At 43.5% G+C, this 17,864-nt stretch overlaps 1 protein-coding gene across 1 annotated transcript in view; it reads right to left on the reverse strand.

The window, feature by feature from the left end:
* The window catches only part of LOC127657160 (placenta growth factor-like), a 48,891-nt gene that overhangs the window by 1,615 nt on the left and 29,412 nt on the right, over positions 1 to 17,864 (reverse strand). The window contains exons 2-4 of the mRNA XM_052145833.1: positions 9,038 to 9,074; positions 656 to 852; positions 117 to 196 (exon numbers count right to left, since the gene is read on the reverse strand). Coding sequence (XP_052001793.1) covers positions 117 to 196; positions 656 to 852; positions 9,038 to 9,074 — 314 coding nt within the window. The remainder of the gene's footprint in view (positions 1 to 116; positions 197 to 655; positions 853 to 9,037; positions 9,075 to 17,864) is intronic.

The raw sequence follows: 17,864 nt of genomic DNA on the forward strand, positions 1-17,864 counted from the left end.
TTCAATGAAACATTTATATTAAATAATTAAACATACATTATAATAAGAATACCAAGCTCTATAACATCACAAAACATATTCGGTTACATAAACATACTGAATTGTGTTTTCCTTACCTACATTCACAGGCTTTGTGCTCCACAAAGGTCATATCCACATATTCCTGGCCCTGCTCTGCTGGCTTAATCTTTAAAAGCTGAAAAAGTCATAACATTAATAGGTCAGGTCAATATGACCAACAATCAACAAAGGATGTGCATTTTTAATATCTTTAGATGAAAGTTACATTATAAATGTTTCAGGGTCGAATGTTACAGGATTGCATGTTAGCAGGGACAGATTACCAACCGGGCCAATGGGGCCAGTGCCCAGGGATTCACATACAAAAACATTATGGATTTGTACTGTTTACAAAATGTTTAGCACTAGCTTTAGCACCTGCTAACTTTAGAATGCATTCAAAAGGAAATCCCATGTTAAATACAACTTATCCTTTGTCTACGCTTTCAAAAAACTGTAGAAAATAGTTTTAATATGGCCCACCATTTAAAAAAAAAAAAAAAGAATATGAGAATGCATTCATTTCGTTAAGATCCTTTGGACTGTTTTTGAATCAGTAGGTGTTGTTTGAACTTGTTGAAGTGAAAATCCTTACTTGCATGGTGGTATTGGAAGTCAGTGTAGGGTGACACTCTAGGTTTTCATCGCCACAGCAACCAGCGCAGCGGACCAATGGCACGCAGGCGGGGCTAAAAATGTGCTCCACCTCCCCAGGGTACTCCTGAACGACATCCACTAGCTTCTCTATAGTGCGACAGAAGCTTTTGCCCCAAACCTCCTGAAACAGCATCACTGCAACACAGCCAGAAGAATATTGGCGAGTCTATTACTTTTTAGTGAGCATGAATACAAACTACTTATGAAAAAACAAATGTTAACTTAAAAATGTGTTTAATGTTGCAAAATCTAAATATACTGGTCAAAAAGGTGTCGTTGAGAAACAGATGGATATTTAAGTCCTTTTTTTTTTACTATCAATCTCCACTTTCACTTTCCCATTCTTGTTCTTTTGTTTTTGGTGATTCACATATAACGCCACCTACTGGGCAGGAAGGAGAATGTATTCTAAAAAAGGATGCAAATATTGATCTGTTTCTCACCCACACCTATCATATTGCTTCTGAAAACATGCATTTAACCACTGGAGTTTTATGGATGAATTTTATGCAGCCTTTATGTGCTTTTTGGACCTTCAAAGTTCTGGCCACCATTCACTTGCATTGTATGGATCTACAGAGCTGAAATATTCTTCTAAAAATCTTTGTTTGTGTTCAGCCATCATACACATTTGGTATGGCATGAGGGTGAGTAAATGATGAGAGAATTTTAATTTTTGGGTGAACTATTCTTTTAAGGTAAAAGTTGCAGCTAACCACTTTTTACAGTGTGAATAATAATTTAGCTAACTATGAACCAACCAGTTGTTTATATATATATATATATATATATATATATATATATACATACTGTATATAAATGCTAGTTAATCATTTGAATAAGACATGCATTTTCAAGATACTGAAAGCTGCTCATAGTGTTAAGGCACATGATGAGTCTACACTACACAAAGTGGTAATGTACAATAAGCTATTTTTACTTGATTAACATTAACATTAGATTTGTTGGTGTAAATGTATGTATTCAGACTGATTCAGTAATGCTTAATAATATCTGACTTGAATAAAACCAGTTAATTTAAATGTTACCACAAGAATCAAATATATATATCTTTTTTCAGTTGACTTTATTTTCTTCAGTGTAGTATTGTGATATCTGCCACACCATCCACACTCTCAGCATTCTTATTAATAATAATGTGCCTCATTAGACTTAACTCACATTTTCAGTCATAGTAACAAGTAAGAGTCTAAACCTTAAACTCTGGATCAAACAATATTTTGAGAACAAGTTTACAATAGTATACTTTTATTATCATAGTATTGCTTATGTTGTTATGACATACTCTATAGAGTATATGACTTGATTTTACAAAGGTTAGTTATTTTTATGTGCATTTCCTAAAACTACACTTAACACGAACGTGTGAGGACTCTCTTTAAGTGCTCCTTAAGAAAGTTGCTGTCCGTAATCAGTATGTGAAGTGCAGAAATGTGACAGTGTATTCTCGCTCATCATTGTAACTCCATTATATTTGTGTGTAACTTTAGAAATATTATTATTTATCTTGCTAGAAAATATTTACATATAAATGTTCAACCTAATTAGCTACTTAGGCTAATTAAATGTAGTTCCCTCTCGAGAGGTCTCTCCTATTGCGTAAGTAGCTTACGCTATGGGAAAACTCGGTTTCTCGAGAAATATTGAAGTCTTTATGTAAAACGCATTGCAGCTGCACAGCAGACAGCAATGAGCGAGGCAGCTCGGTCATTGGCTGTGCTGCGGCAACTTGCTCGAACCAATGGCGGGGCGACTCTGAACGCTCGCACGCTCAGAGCCCGCCAAGATGGGCGTGGCTAGGGCTATATATTAGGCGCCCCGTCATGAGAGTTCTTTAGATTTAATCTCCTTCAGCAAAGATCTTCTCTTCGCTGGATCCTCCGGATTATTGGAGTCTTTTCGCCCGCCGTCGACAAGCCTACAGCAGGACTGCTACGAGGACGCCGGCGCCTTCAGCCGCCTTCAAAGCCTTCTGCTACGCCATCCGGCGCGTATCACCCTGATATCCTTTTGCTAAGCTACTTTGCAAGTGTTCGCCTCTGCGACGCTTTTTGTATTTTAGTAAAAGAGCATTTTCGAGGCGTTGTTCCAAATGCCTTCCACCTGCGCCTCGTGCAGAGGCCTTCTTCCTGACGGGGACCGTCACATTATCTGCACTCGCTGCCTGGGACCTGACCACGCAGAAGCTGCTCTCACTCGAGGCGGATGCCCCGAATGTGACTCCCTGGGCCTCACCGAGCTGCGCGCTTGCTTCGCCGCCTTCGCCGCGAACGAGCCTGCTACCACCGTGCTGCCGTCCCCTCTGTTCGAGCCGCGCAAGAAAAGTGCCGCTCACAGAGGCCGCCAGAGCACGCGGCACGCAGCTTCACCACTACCCGAGAACTCCCCGCCGCCAGTCCATTTCACGCAGGCGGACCAGCACCCCTCCAACAGAGCGGTGGGTCTCGTCTCGTTCGGCATGTCAGGGGACGACGGTGAAAAGGATGACAGCCTTTCCATTGACGCTGCATCCAACGACTGGCCAGGCTCGGCCTTCGACCCCGCGCCGTCGACATTAGCGGACACGAGCACGGGCACCGCCCCTCGAGGAGGCTGTGGCCAACCATCTGTGCCCACCCTCCACCGCTGGATGGAAAGCCAAAGCTTCTCATCCCTCGAAGCCCTGCCGATCTACCTCAGCTCTCGCCGGTCGCGCATACGCCGCCGCTGGCCAAGCTGCGTCAGCGCTTCATTCCATGGCTGTTCTGCAAGTTTATCAGGCCAAAATTCTCCGCACCATGGACGAGTCTGGACCTGAACCTGAGGTTTTCAAGGACCTGCGCAGCGCCACTGATGTAGCCCTGCGAGCCAAAAAGGCCACCGCCCAATCCATTGGCCGGGCCATGGCTAACATGACTGTCCTTGAGCGCCATCTGTGGCTGACGCTAACGGAGATGAAGGACGCGGATAAGGCGCCATTCCTCGACGCGCCTATCACTCCAAGCGGCCTGTTCGGACCGGCCGTAAGAGAGTTCGCGGAATGCTTCACTGAAGCTCGGAAGGATTCGCAGGCTATGCGTCACTTCCTGCCCAAGTGCTCCAGCTCATCACAGAGCCGCCAGAGACGCCTCAGCAGCAGCAGTGAGCCAAAACGTGTAAAACATTACCCAGTCCCCTTACAGGCGGCTGGAAATGTCTGTACATCAGTCAATGGGCCAGTCACAGAACTCGCTCACCTGCAATGAAACGCCGTTTTAACGGCGACACACAAAAATCACAAAAAGAGTCATTTTCTGCTTGTGTCACTAAGGGGTCACGTGTCCACACTAAAGTGCGCATTCCCACATATCAATACTGTCCAAACAGTGCCGAATACTTCCCCAGCTCCAGCTGGACGCCCCATAAATGTAGATCGTGTGCCTATTGTCATGTATGCACCATTACACACAAGCACTGTTCCCACAGTTATAAACACTTCCCCAGTAAAAGCGGGAAATACTATAAAGGTAGCGCGCGTGCCTGCTGTCATGCATGCACCGCTACACACAAACACTGTATGCATGGCCAGAAACCCCCCGCCGCGAGCGGGAGGATTTATGAAAGTGGCGCGCGTGCCTACTACAGTATATGCACCCCCACCCATAAGCGCTGCCCATACAGTTTCAAACAGTTCTCTGGCTCATGCCGCGAGCATCACAGATGCGACGCGCGAGCCAAGAAACTCCCCGCTAAGAGCGGGAAGCTTTATGAAAGTGGCGCGCGTGCCTATTACAATGTATGCACCCCCACCCGTAAACACTGTCAATACATTTCTCCAGCTCATGCTGCGAGCATTACGGAGATAGCACGCGTGCCTGTAATCTCACACGCACCCCTGCACTCGGCACTCAACAAAGCTGCTCAGCGCGCGCCCGCGCTTCTGAGAGCTGTAAGCTCAGTGTTAGCACAAGGCGATTCGCCGGTGGGGCCCAAACGTCACTGCGACACGCATTCAGCCCATATCTGTGCGAGCAAAAGCCTGGGAAAAAATCCCAGACATACCGAAATGGGTTTTGAACATAATAAAACACGGTTACTCGCTTCAGTTCGCTTTTCAGTGGTGGTCGAGACGAAAGTGAGGAAAGATGTTTCACATGTTCTACGCACCGAGGTGCTCAAACTGATAGAGAAGGGCGCTATAGAAACTGTCCCTCCCTCTATGAGCGAGGCGGGTTTTTACAGCCGCTATTTTCTCGTCCGAAAAGGACGGTGGCCTCCGCCCCATCCTAGATCTCAGACATCTGAACAAAGCTTTAATGATTCGCTCGTTCAGAATGTTAACGACCAAACATATCCTCGCGCAAGTTCAGCCCCAGGGATTGGTTTCTATCAGTGGATTTGAAAGACGCTTACTTTCACATTCCGATAGCGCCTCATCACAGGCCTTTTCTGAGATTCAGCTCGAGGGACAGTCATACCAGTACACAGTACTACCATTCGACCTATCATTGGCCCCCGTACATTCACGAAATGTATGGATGCAGCACTTTCCCCTGAGACAGCGGGAGTGCGAATACTGAATTACCTCGACGACTGGCTAATCATAGCACAATCAGAGAGTCAGTTAACAACGCACAGATCTTGGATTATCAGCCATCTAGAATGCCTGGGTCTGAGAATCAATTTTGCAAAGAGCGTGCTATCCCCCAGCCAAAATATCTCTTTTCTGGGAATAGTGCTAGACTCAGTGCAGATGACGGTGCGCCTCTCATCAGAGCTCTCGCTCGCTATTCAGCGCCTTGCAACATCATTCAGAGCGGGCGCGCACGCCCCCGTCAAACGATTTCAAAGGATGCTCGGTCTCATGGCCTCGGCATCAGCTGTACTCCAGCTAGGATTGTTGCACATGCGTCCTCTCCAACGCTGGCTCAAGAGCCGTGTCCCCACTCAAGCGTGGCGCTCGGGCCACTTTTTAATCAGAGCGAATCACGGCTGTATAAAAGCCCTGACGCCCTGGAAAGCCGTCGACTGGTATCAAACCGGCGTGAGTCTGGGCGTGAACACACGGAGAAAAATGATCACGACAGATGCCTCCAAAATAGGATGGTGGGCCCTTTACGAGGGCAGGCCTGTCTCCGGCTTTTGGTCAAACCCGGAAAAGTGCCTACATATAAACTGTCTGGAAATGAAAGCGGTCGCCTTGGCTCTCAGAGCCCTGCTTCCGTACCTGAAAAAAGAACACGTCCTGGTCCGAACGGACAACATGACGGTAGTATCGTATATAAATCGCCAGGGTGGACTCAGGTCGAGCTCCCTGCACTCTATGGCCAGGGAGCTCATCTTATGGTCACAGCACAACCTGCGCTCGCTGAGAGCAGCGCATGTGCCAGGCGTCCTGAACCAGGGAGCGGACATGCTGTCCAGAGACAAAGTTCTCCCAGGGGAATGGTCTCTCCATCCCCTGACGGCTCAGTGGTTATGGCAAACCTTTGGCGAGGCAGAGGTCGACCTCTTCGCCTCCAGGGAAAATGCGCACTGCCCTCTTTTCTTCTCAAAAAGCATGGACGCGCTCACCCAAGTCTGGCCGAACCGCCCCTTGTATGCTTTTCCCCCGATCGCGATGCTACCTCAGGTCATCAGTCTGAGGCGCGAGCGCCCTCTACAAGGCGCTTATATGCCCAGAAGTGGAAAGTGTTCAGTGACTGGTGTGATACCAAGAGCTTGAACCCCAAATCATGCGAGATACCAAGTGTACTCGCCTTCTTGCAAGAGCTGCTGGAGGCGGGCCGCACACCCTCCACGCTCAAAGTCTATGTGGCTGCCATAGCGGCATCACACAATCCTGACAAGGGACGCTCATTAGGGAAAAACGACCTAATCATTCATTTCCTAAGAGGCGCTAGGAGGATGAACCCTCCTCGCCCCCCCTCGGTGCCGATCTGGGACCTGGCCACGGTCCTGGACGCACTCAAGAGTGCCCCGTTCAAACCTCTCCGAACCGTGCACCTTAAACAGCTCTCGCTCAAAACTGCGCTCTTGCTGGCGCTCACCTCAGTCAAGAGAGCGGGCGACCTGCACGCGCTGTCATCAAGCGCTGCTTGCCTGGAATTTGGACCTAACGACTGCAGAGTTGTCCTTAGGCCAAAGCACGCGTATATTCCTAAAGTGCTCTCCACACCCTTCAGAGTACAGGTTATATCTCTGGCAGCGCTATCGTCTCCAGCAGATGAAAGCGACGCTAATTTACTCTGCCCGGTCAGGGCGCTCAGAGCATATTTGGAACGTTCTGCCCCGTTCAGACAGACGGAACAATTATTCGTATGCTTTGGCGGCCGCACTAAAGGTCTCGCAGTTTCAAAGCAAAGAATATCGCGCTGGATAGTGGATGCTATAGCACTGGCTTATGAAGCCTTCAATGCCCCTTAGGCGTCAGAGCTCACTCTACGGGGATACCCATTGAAGATATTTGGGCCTCGCCTTCGACATTTATCAGGTTTTATAACCTACAGGTCCCCTCATGGCATTCCAACATTCTATCAGCCTGACTGTAGTATGAACTGGAGTATGTATTTGCTGAGCATTATCTCCTCCCTTATAAGGTCCGTCTCTGACTGACTTAGAGGGTTTTTTATGCATAGCAGTAAGTAGAAAAAATCAGTACATAAGATATGTGCTTGTGTTTTTACAATGAGCGCCCCACCATGGGCCACCTTGGGGCAAAGGCGCTCTGTATTATCCCATTATATAGCTCGCCGTTGGCCGTTGGCCGTCGTTGGCCGGCTCGTTGAATAATCACTTTGCTTTAAGGCTCAGGCATCTGCCTCTGGCTTTATAGAGCGAAGTCAGTACGCACAGTGTTTTGCATGGTATTCCCATAGCGTAAGCTACTTATGCAATAGGAGAGACCTCTCGAGAGGGAACGACTCGGTTACTAACGTAACCTCGGTTCCCTGAGAGGAGGGAACGAGTATTGCGTAAGCTGCCGTGCTTGTGCTTGGTCAGTTCGCTTCAGTCGATTGAACCTAAAGAACTCTCATGACGGGGCGCCTAATATATAGCCCTAGCCACGCCCATCTTGGCGGGCTCTGAACGCGCGAGCGCGAAGCTGTCTGCTGTGCAGCTGCAATGCGTTTTACATAAAGACTTCAATATTTCTCAAGCACAGATTGAATATTATTGGTTCACCATGTAGCCAGTGGAGTGCAAGGTAGGAGGCTGGAAGCTGTACTTTAGGAACATTCATCAATCAAGCAGAGTTCTGTTCGTTGCACCCCAAAGTGATAACGGTCAATTTTGCACAAAGTTGTGGTGTGGCGAGAGCGCCTTTTTGTGTCAGAGAGGAAGAGGAAACGAGGATGATGGGCCAAGACTTCAATAAAGCCTATGGCCGGTTTGTTGATACCTTTGTTGCTACCAACTATGTGGCCGTCCACAAAATTCAGTGTAATTTATTTATTCATTTAATTTATTTACTAGTTCATTTATTTATTTTATGCATTTATTTATGATTATTTTTAATTGTTGATTAATAAACAAATAAATTAATCTTAAAAGTAGCCGATATTAAATGATCATTTAATGCTGCATAAAGTGTAATCATAATACAATGAAATGTATTAAATTATATAATAATATAAAATGCATTAACTGTTATTTTCCGATTGTTTTTAATATATCTAGGAAAGGAAACTAAAACAAACAAACAAACAAACAAACAAACAAACAAAAAATCCTTGCTGTGTATCCTGTCATTTCTGAACTTCTCACAGAATTTACTATGGGAACTGACGTTCACCAACACTCAAACCGAAAAGAAAATCGAAAGAGACAGCAAAAATGATTATGTGAAAGAGAGAAAAAGGGAACTAAAAAAAACAATCAAAGGAACACAATAACCTTTGAATCACACGGAGCAGCCAAGCAGAGGAATTATTACCATTTTAATACCAATTACAACTTTATAATCCCATTTATACTCACTAATAATTTTGCTTCAGTTTTCCTCAATATAATTTAATTCAATTTATCGTTGAAAAATAAAATACAGATGGCAAGTAAAAGCAGGTTCTACTAGAATGTAGAAAAGTACATTTCTCATATGTAGCTTCTCCTCATTACAACATAAAAATGTAAGAATGACAAAAAGATGGGGGAAAAAACTCTGATGCAACCAGCTTATGATTACTGGCTTACAGGGCCTTACTTGCTCTAAATTCGCCAAATTATACCCTCTCAAAATAAACAAAGAAAGCAAAAGACAATTAGGCTAGTTTAATTGGTGACAAGAAAAAGAACCGTATGCATTGATGCATATGAGATTATATATGCTGTATGTTCTTACCTTTAGCTGTGCTGTTTACACTTACTAAGGGAGAACTCTGCAAGAAAAAAGAAAAACAGAGAGGTTATAATGTGAACTTATGAGAAAGATTTGAGAGTAAAGATACAGTCATAATGCTTGGAATACTTGCATAGCAAAAACAACCATATGCATAAATATATCCTGTGAACATGTAAATTGTATCAGTTTTGTATTGATGACAGACCAATATAATATAATATTTGTGTATAAAATGCTGGTGTACAGAGGAACATATACCATCCAGAACTAAATGTGCAAGTTAGTGCTGATAAAAGCAACTAATAAGCCAGAAAATCTAGATGTACATGTACTTTAAGCACATATGGCAACTGAAGGGTTGTGTTACTTGAGGGCATGAGAATATTAATATTTCTACCACTTTAAGGTAGTGATGTAGACAAATTGGGCCTAATTTAATAATAAACAAAAAGTGATAATTGTGGTTAGAATGTACTGTATACCAATGTAGACAGATTATGCATGGTTCAGATCTCTGGGGAGCACAAACTGTTTAAACTAGTTAAATGTGAGATTTGAAGGGCACAGAACACAAACAAAGATTTTTTGAAAAATATCTCAGATCTGTAGGTCCATACAATGCAATTGAATGGTGGCCACAACTCTGAAGATCTAAAAAGCACATAAAGGTAGCATAAACGTTATCCATATGACTCCAGTGGTTTAATCCATGTCTTCAGAAGTGATATATGTGCGTGGGAGAAACAGATAAATATTTAAATTTTTTATTACTGTAAATCTCCACTTTCACTTTCACATTCTTCTTCTTTTGTTTTTGGCGATTCACATTCTTTGTGCATATTGCCACCTACTGGGCAGGGAGGATATTTATAGTAAAAAAAAAAAAATTACTTAAATATTGATCAGTTTCTTACCCACACCTATCATATCGCATCTGAAGATATGGATTTAATTACTGGATTACTTTTATGCTGCCTTTATATGCTTTTTGGAGCTTCAAAGTTCTGTCCAACATTTACTTACATTGTATTAACCTACAGTGATGAGATATTCTTCTAAAAATATTAATTTGTTTACTGCAGAAGAATGAAAGTCACACATCTGAGATGGCATGAGAATTTGATGAGGATTTTCATTTTTGGGTGAACTATCCCTTTAAGTGCCACCAGGACCGGACGACTGAACACAACAGCAATTGCTGGTGGAAGAGACGCTAATGCATGTGCCCTCTTTTGTGGTGTAATGGCTGTTTTTACAGGACAAGAGGCTTAGTCGTATCATATTCCTGTTTGTTTAAGTTCAAAATCTGTTTCCTGTAGTATAAGATTCAGCTATTTATTTTCTCAGTGGTTCATCTCCCTCTGCGATTATTTTTCATTGAACTTACTGTATAATAAACAGCATGAATTTTTGTCTTGACCAGAACAATTGAACAAACTGGTTTCAAATCCACGCCTTGAGGGAAATTGCATTTGATACTTTGGGAAGGGAGATACAGTCAGCAATTTCCCCATTCCAGTCCTGAGAAAATACTGTATATTCTCATTGCATTTCCGAAGCTTCAAGTTTTGGTGTTTCTCACTAATAGCTACTGTGTGGCTTCAGGCGACTTGAAATATTGCACTTTAATCACACAGACAACTTTTATGATCCTTTCATGCTGGATTTGCATTTGTATCCTTTTTCAAAAGTAAAACGTTGTAATAGCATGGAAAAAAAGTGATCAGCAGTTTATAAAATTCCACTTCTGTTTCATGGAAGAAAGAAAGTCATGCAGGTTTGGGATGACATGAGGGCGGGGCTTTACATGAACAACCACCCACCTGGCAAATGTGTGAAGAAATCGGCAGTGGTGGGTAATTCCGTCACTCTTACGAAGATAAAATTCTATGAATGTCGGCCACCAAAGCAAATTTTAAGTGTATTTATCTCGCGTTCAGCACTTCATGAGCACTAAATATGCTTCTCATTTGTGACATGTGCATCTACATGGTTTCACAAGAACATTAGCGTGCTTCAGAGAGCTCTGGGATAGTGCAGAGTGGAATTTGCGAGTCAGTCGGGTTTCACTCAATCACTCGAGACCAAAAATGATGGACAAATTATTGACAGAGTTTTCCTCCTGTTCGTTACTGGCCATGTTTGCCTTCAGATATTCTATAAGGTGACTTAAATCATTAGGCTTGTGTACTGTTCAACTCATCAGTGGTGTGCACAAAAGGGGGGCAGCCACTAAATCTCATTTCAACCAACATACTCTCACTGCGAAATCGTCAGGATTCGTACAACTTTTCAAAATTTGGCTAATTCGTATAATATAGTGTGACTGCACTCATTTGAACCCCTATGTCTTTCACTACAGCCAATGATGTCGCTGGACGTCGTTTCCATTTTATACGCAACAATTACTTGCTTCTATAACACAACAGCTTCCTATCATGTTTAAACACTCTACTACTGATTGGTTACGTTTAGATAAGGGGTTTGGGTTAGGGCATAATAGTATGTCATTAACACCGCATGCGGTAATTTGCACGTCATGAAGTCGTACGAGTTTATGCGAACAGCATCGTATGTGACCATACGAAATAGCCAACTCGTAAATTATATACAACTTTTCGTGAGATCGGGTTATTTCAACTCAAATGTATGCAGTAACAGTTTTTGTGAGGTGGGGGATTTGGCTAGTTAAAATGCTGAGTGGCTAGTTACTTCGGAACACCACTAGACACAGTGGCCGAGGTTAATGTCGAGTAAATTATGACAGAATTTTCATTTTTGAGTGAACTTCTCCTGAAGTAGGCCTATGTCATTTCTGCAACACAAGCGCAACTGAACAGAATTGCAAAAATAAACTATATTTTCTATATACCGTCTGCTGTTGTTCAAACTGTCGGATAGTCCCACCCTCAACTTATGCCACTGATTGAATAATGTTGCTGGGGCAGATCTAAGCAGGTTTTTGAGAAAATTGCATCTATGCATGGCTTACTTTTAGCTGTCTCTGCATATTAAGAAGGGATAAAAGAATGTATTTTAACACTGAAAAAGTTATATCCGCTTTAAAAAATAGCCTATATGAATCAGATACAAATTCATTTTTACAGTCATGATTAGACAATTAAACTCTCTGAGTGCATTCATCTCAATTCACCCAGTTGAAATGCCAGATAGGTCAAACTATCAGCCACCAGAGGCAAAAAAAGTGTATTCATTGTGAAAGTGAAAGAGAAATCATGCAGGGTCAATCTGGTCATTTTGAATTTCTCAATAGAGGGAAAACACACAGAGACAGTTACAGGAAAGAGAAAGTATTGCCACTAACCCCATAGTGCAAAACATGATTGAGAGTGCACAACATTCAACTTCCTGTTGTCCCCTTATCATACAGTTTGCACTCCTTAAGAAGAATAAATGACCTGCTTTTTAGGCAATGATATAGCTTGTCTCTGTTCCATAAACCTACTGTTGTTAGCTGTCGCACTGTCTAAATACATAGACAGCTACCATCTAAAGCCAGTAATGTATACACAAATGCTTGGCCACTGCATTGCTAGTTTGCGGTCCTGTTGTAAATCCTTGCTGTGCTTTCTTGTTTTAGAGTGCCGATTACAACTTCAAAACTCAAGGTGGCGATAGAGTTACAAATGTCTGTGTCATTAAACTAGATGTGTTATAATTTAGGTAGCTAGCTAAAAACACGTTGATAATCAAATTCACTTACTTGCTCAACAAGATCCTCTTCAAACTGTTGCTCTGCTATTAGTTGACCTAAAAGAGATAACTGACCATAAAGGAAAATGCTCTTAAGATAGAACCTAGAAGTTTACGTAAATGTTTTTATTATTGACCACTACAACACTCCTTGCAGCAATGTTCAGAATGCAATGCATGCTTGTGTTGCATTATAAATGGCAGAAAGCATTTCAGATCACAACAATGCTTGAAATCAAGCTAGCGTTTCTAGCAGCGTTTGCGTTCATATGTTTGCATACAGAATGTTTCAAGTAAGCTTCCTAATGAAATGGAACCTCATAAATCATTGATTTGAAACACTCAACTTTTATTTTAACACTCACAAATACACTGCACACAAATAGCTTCATTATATAAAAATAATGTGATTAAAAAAAAACTGTATGTATTTACTAATACCCCTTGACCATACAGAAATTCAGTAATAATAAGTAATTGTCCTACCAGCACAGCAATTCTAGCTTAAAGTACCACCTTCATGTTTTTGCAAGTCGCAGTCAGCAAGGGGCAGTCAGTTTAGCTCCAGCTGTACAGGCAATGCGAAGCAGAAAAAACAGGCAACAAACCAACAACTGTTCAAAAATAGTGTACCGAGGTCTCGGAACAAGTTTTTTTAAAGTTCAAAATTACTTTTAACTTGACACAGTATCGTTAAAATGGACCATTTATGACTAGAAACATGACACAACCACAGTGAGATGCTCAAAAGGCGTCCCTGTCTGATGCATAAGTACAGACAGTACATATTTGCAAAATGTATTGCTGTAGATTGTAGGCTAATGATAGGCTTATGGTGAAGTATGGAAATAAACCAAACAATATATTGACTTAAAAAGCAAATTTTTGTATTGTCTAATTAATTATTTACCAGTATACTACAATGTCATTATTATGTGTTATATTTTTAATCATTTTAAATATTATATATTGAATTATATTTTTTGTGGCTTATTTCGGCAAGTATTGATGTGCAATTAATTGTATTAATTCATCTGCATAATATGTAACTAATTCGATTACATTTTGAATTGTTTGACAGCTCTCATTTTTATAGACATACCCGCACAGGCCACAGGCCTATGACGTATAAATCAAATTAAAGAGTATATGAATTGTCCCACATGGTGGACGCCAGATGGAAATTAAAAGTAGTCTAGGATCTATCTCAGGGGTACCCACACTTTTTTTGTGTGGTGATCTACTTTTAAATGATCAACTCAATAAGATCTACCAACTAAAAAAACACAGTTTCATTTAAAAAAAGAAAATGCTTGTTAGGCCTACTGCATGTATCCCTACATGGAATTCATCTTCTAATTAATAAAAAAATATATAATAATGTTCAATGTTGATATCATTCAGGTTTAAAACTAAACCCAAAACACCAACAGCACAATAGATTACAATAGCCAGAATAAACAAAACCTCGCCTGGTCAATATTTGCTCATCATCAGAATAACCTGATGATAATAATTCTGATGATGAGCAAATATTGACCAGGCGAGGTTTTGTTTATTCAGTTGCATATTAGTATTCAGCATATAATTAGGTGGTTGTGTTGATTATAGTTGGTAGCACACCCCTTACAAGGGCTTGGGCTCACCTACTTTATGCAAGAGGCACTCTATACAGAAAGGACTTGTGAGGAGATGGATGCCACGTCCAAGTTATAAAATCTTGCGAACGTGTTTTGTGAGGACCATCCTGCTGCCAAACACATGTCCTGTAAGGACACACCATTTGTCTACACCCATGAAGAGGCCATGCCTCTGGTTGAATGCGCTTTGACACCAATAGGGCAATTTTTGCCCTGGGATTCATCGGCGAGAGCGCTCGCATCAACGATCCAGTGGGAGAGCCTTTGTTTGGAGACGGACATGCCTTTGGTGCATCCTCCATAACAAATAAAGTGCTGATCTGACAGCCTAAACTGACAGGTGTGCTAAACATATGTATGCAATGCCCTCACCAGGCATAACATATGCATAGATTGGGGGAAAGAAGGCTTTGCAAACAAACCACCTGAGACCTGAAGGGCGTTGATAAAACCATAGGCACGTTGCCTTTTTGAAGTTTAACAGAAGCTTTTGACAGATCTTGACCAAACTCCAGGCATGAGCTGTCAGTCGACAGTGCCTGCAAGTCACCCACCTGTTTAAATGAGGCCAAAGCCAATAGGAGTGTGGTCTTTAAGGAATGCACCCACAGCTCAACAGATTCCAATGGCTCGAACAGGGAGTTTGTGACTGCCTTTAGCACCAAATTTAAATCATAAGGCAGCACCATATAAGGGCGAGGGGGGGTTCAAATGCCTCGTTCCCCTAAGGAACTTAATAGTTTATGTTTGCCTATCGCCGAGCCAGCCTCCAGGGCGTGGTATGCTGATATAGTCACTACATAAACCATGAGCGCTGATGGGGTAAAACCAGCGTCCAGCCGCTCTAGACGGAATGTCAAAATCTCACCATGTGAAGAGCACCAATTTGCAAACATGTGCCATTTAAGTGCATAGAGATATCTCGTGGACAGTGCTTTAGCCTGTAAAATGGTGTTCATTACCGCTGTTTTCCGTTCAGAGGCCACATGTGTAGGCTCCACAGCTCTGGCTAAGGATGCCAAATCATGCCTAGTGCTTGAGAAAGAAGGTCTCTCCTCAGCAATATTTCCCACAGAGGGCCATCCAGTATTTCTATCATCTCCGGAAACCAGGACTGATTCTGCCATTTCAGCACAATTAACAGAACTGTTTCCTTGTCCACTCAGACTTTGCTGATGACAGAATGAAGTAGGTGCATAATTATGATTTACCGACCATTTGTGACCTAGTGCTTCCACGCCCAGTGGGGCTTGGGACATGGGAGTACCAAAGGGGACAGTGGGCATTCTCCGTGGAGGCAAATAGGTCGACTTCCGCTTTGCCGAATATTTCCCAAATCCTCATCACTGTCTGTGGATGAAGTCTCCATTCCTCTGGTACTGCTCCCTGGAGTGACAACAGATCCGCTCCGAAATTCAGACAGCCCGGCTGATGACGCCTGCTCAATGGGAGGAGGCATTGTGTCATGCTCATTAATTGTGGTGAGCAGAGGAGATTTATGTACGCCACTACTGTTGTCTGAACGAATCAGAAAGTGGTGATTCACGATGTCGGATTCAAAAGATCTCAAAGCTACAAAGACAGGCAGTAGTTCAAGGTGGTTGATGTGCCACACCCATCTTGCATTTGTCCAGGTGCAGAATTTCAGTGTCCATCGCACCCCAACCTGTGTTGGATGCACTGTGGTCACCACTTTTCTTCTGAAAATTTGACCCAGCATAACACCTTGTTGGTAGAAGGCCGGCGCTGTCCATGGTGCTAGAGCAGCCAGACAGCAGCGAGTGACTGAGATATGAATGCACCCAAGGCTCCAGTCGCAATGTGGAATGTGTCCACTTGAGCCAGTACTGGAGAGGTCTCATGTGTTACAGACCTTAAGGTATGACAGCAGATGCTGCCACCATAAAATCCAGCATTCTCTGAAATGGCATCAGTGGTAATGTTCTCCTCAGTTTGAGAGAGACACAGAATAATGGTCTTTAATGGAGTGCTTACATTTGGGCCATGGTTTGCATGGCTTCACTGCTCAGTAGTCGCTTTCGGCTGCACTGGGGTAGCAAAAGATGGATTCTTTGCTGGGCACTGACCAGAATTAGATAGAGAACATGCCAGGAAAGGGGAGAAAGTGATTCATCACTTTGGCAGAAAGTGTTTCATCGCTTGAGACTGCTTTTGTGCCACGATGAAGCACTCTGAAAAGCCTTCCACAGCGTTGCCAAAGAGATCATCAGGCACCAGAGTGTTCGAGGAAGGCTGCTTTCTCTGCGTCATGCATCTCCATGAGAGTTAGCCAAATATACCGATCCAGAACTACCAGGTTGCTTATCGCTTTGCTGATGGGATGCGCGGTAGCTTTCGTAGCTCTCAGAGCCAAGTCTGTAGTGGTACTTTTGAACAGATCTGGATCAGAGCCTTGCTCATCCATTTGTTTATGGAGCTTAGCTTGAAAACCTGGAGCATAGACATGCAGTGGAGTGCTGAACCAGCTTGGCCCGCTGCTGTATAAGCTCTTCCAGCCAGTGCGGACATCATTCGACATGGCTTGGAGGGGAGGGCGGGATTTCCATCCTATGATACTATTATGGCAGAGCTGCGACCACCTGTTTCACCGGGAGAAGCTTTGAGAAGTCATTGGCGTGGTCCACTTTAGTAAGAACGGCAGCACCTCCGATCTGAATGCACAAAAGTCGGACACCATGTGTTTTTGTGCTCTGCATGGACCTCAGGGAAGAATGGTGTGCTCTTCCGGTTTGCAAAAATCATTCATCCAGGGGAGAATTTTCTGGCTCTTCTGGAGGGGATCACTCATGACCTAGCTCTCCCACCTCCCTTGCGAGGATGCTTAGAAGCTCCTTGTCCATGTCGTGTGCACGTTCTTAACACTCGCTGGGGGAAGAGGCAGCAACATCCTCCATGAACCACTCACCTGAAGCTACAAGTGACACAGCATCATCCCCATCGTCAGAGCCGGCAAACATAATGAGGCTGTGCACTCCAATAGATGGCTGGTGCTCATCACACACATATTGCACAGGGTGGACGTAAGATCCTCCCCTAATTCTTCCAGCTCAACCTCATTTCCTCACGTGCCTCCTCATGTGGTCCCTCAGGATGTAACACAGAAGAGGCAGGTTGGAGGGCCCTCATAGTGATGGCAGTCTTTCTCCATGAGAGCTGCTTGTGTGTGGGTGTAGCCCAGGCAGTGAACACAGCTCTCATGCTCATTAGGTTGCGGGATGTGCCGTTCGCATAGGAAACACTGAGTGGTGGTGGTGTAGTGGTCTAAGTACATAACTGGTAATCTGGTAATCAGAAGGATGCTGGTTCAAGCCCCACAGCCACCACCATTGTGTCCTTGAGCAAGGCACTTAACTCCAGGTTGCTCCAGGGGGATTGTCCCTGTAATAAGGGCTCTGTAAGTCGCTTTGGATAAAAGCATCTGCCAAATGTAAATGTAAAACACTTGCGGAACG

This window comes from Xyrauchen texanus, chromosome 16 (genome assembly GCF_025860055.1).
Source record: "Xyrauchen texanus isolate HMW12.3.18 chromosome 16, RBS_HiC_50CHRs, whole genome shotgun sequence".
Classification (NCBI taxonomy): domain Eukaryota; kingdom Metazoa; phylum Chordata; class Actinopteri; order Cypriniformes; family Catostomidae; genus Xyrauchen; species Xyrauchen texanus.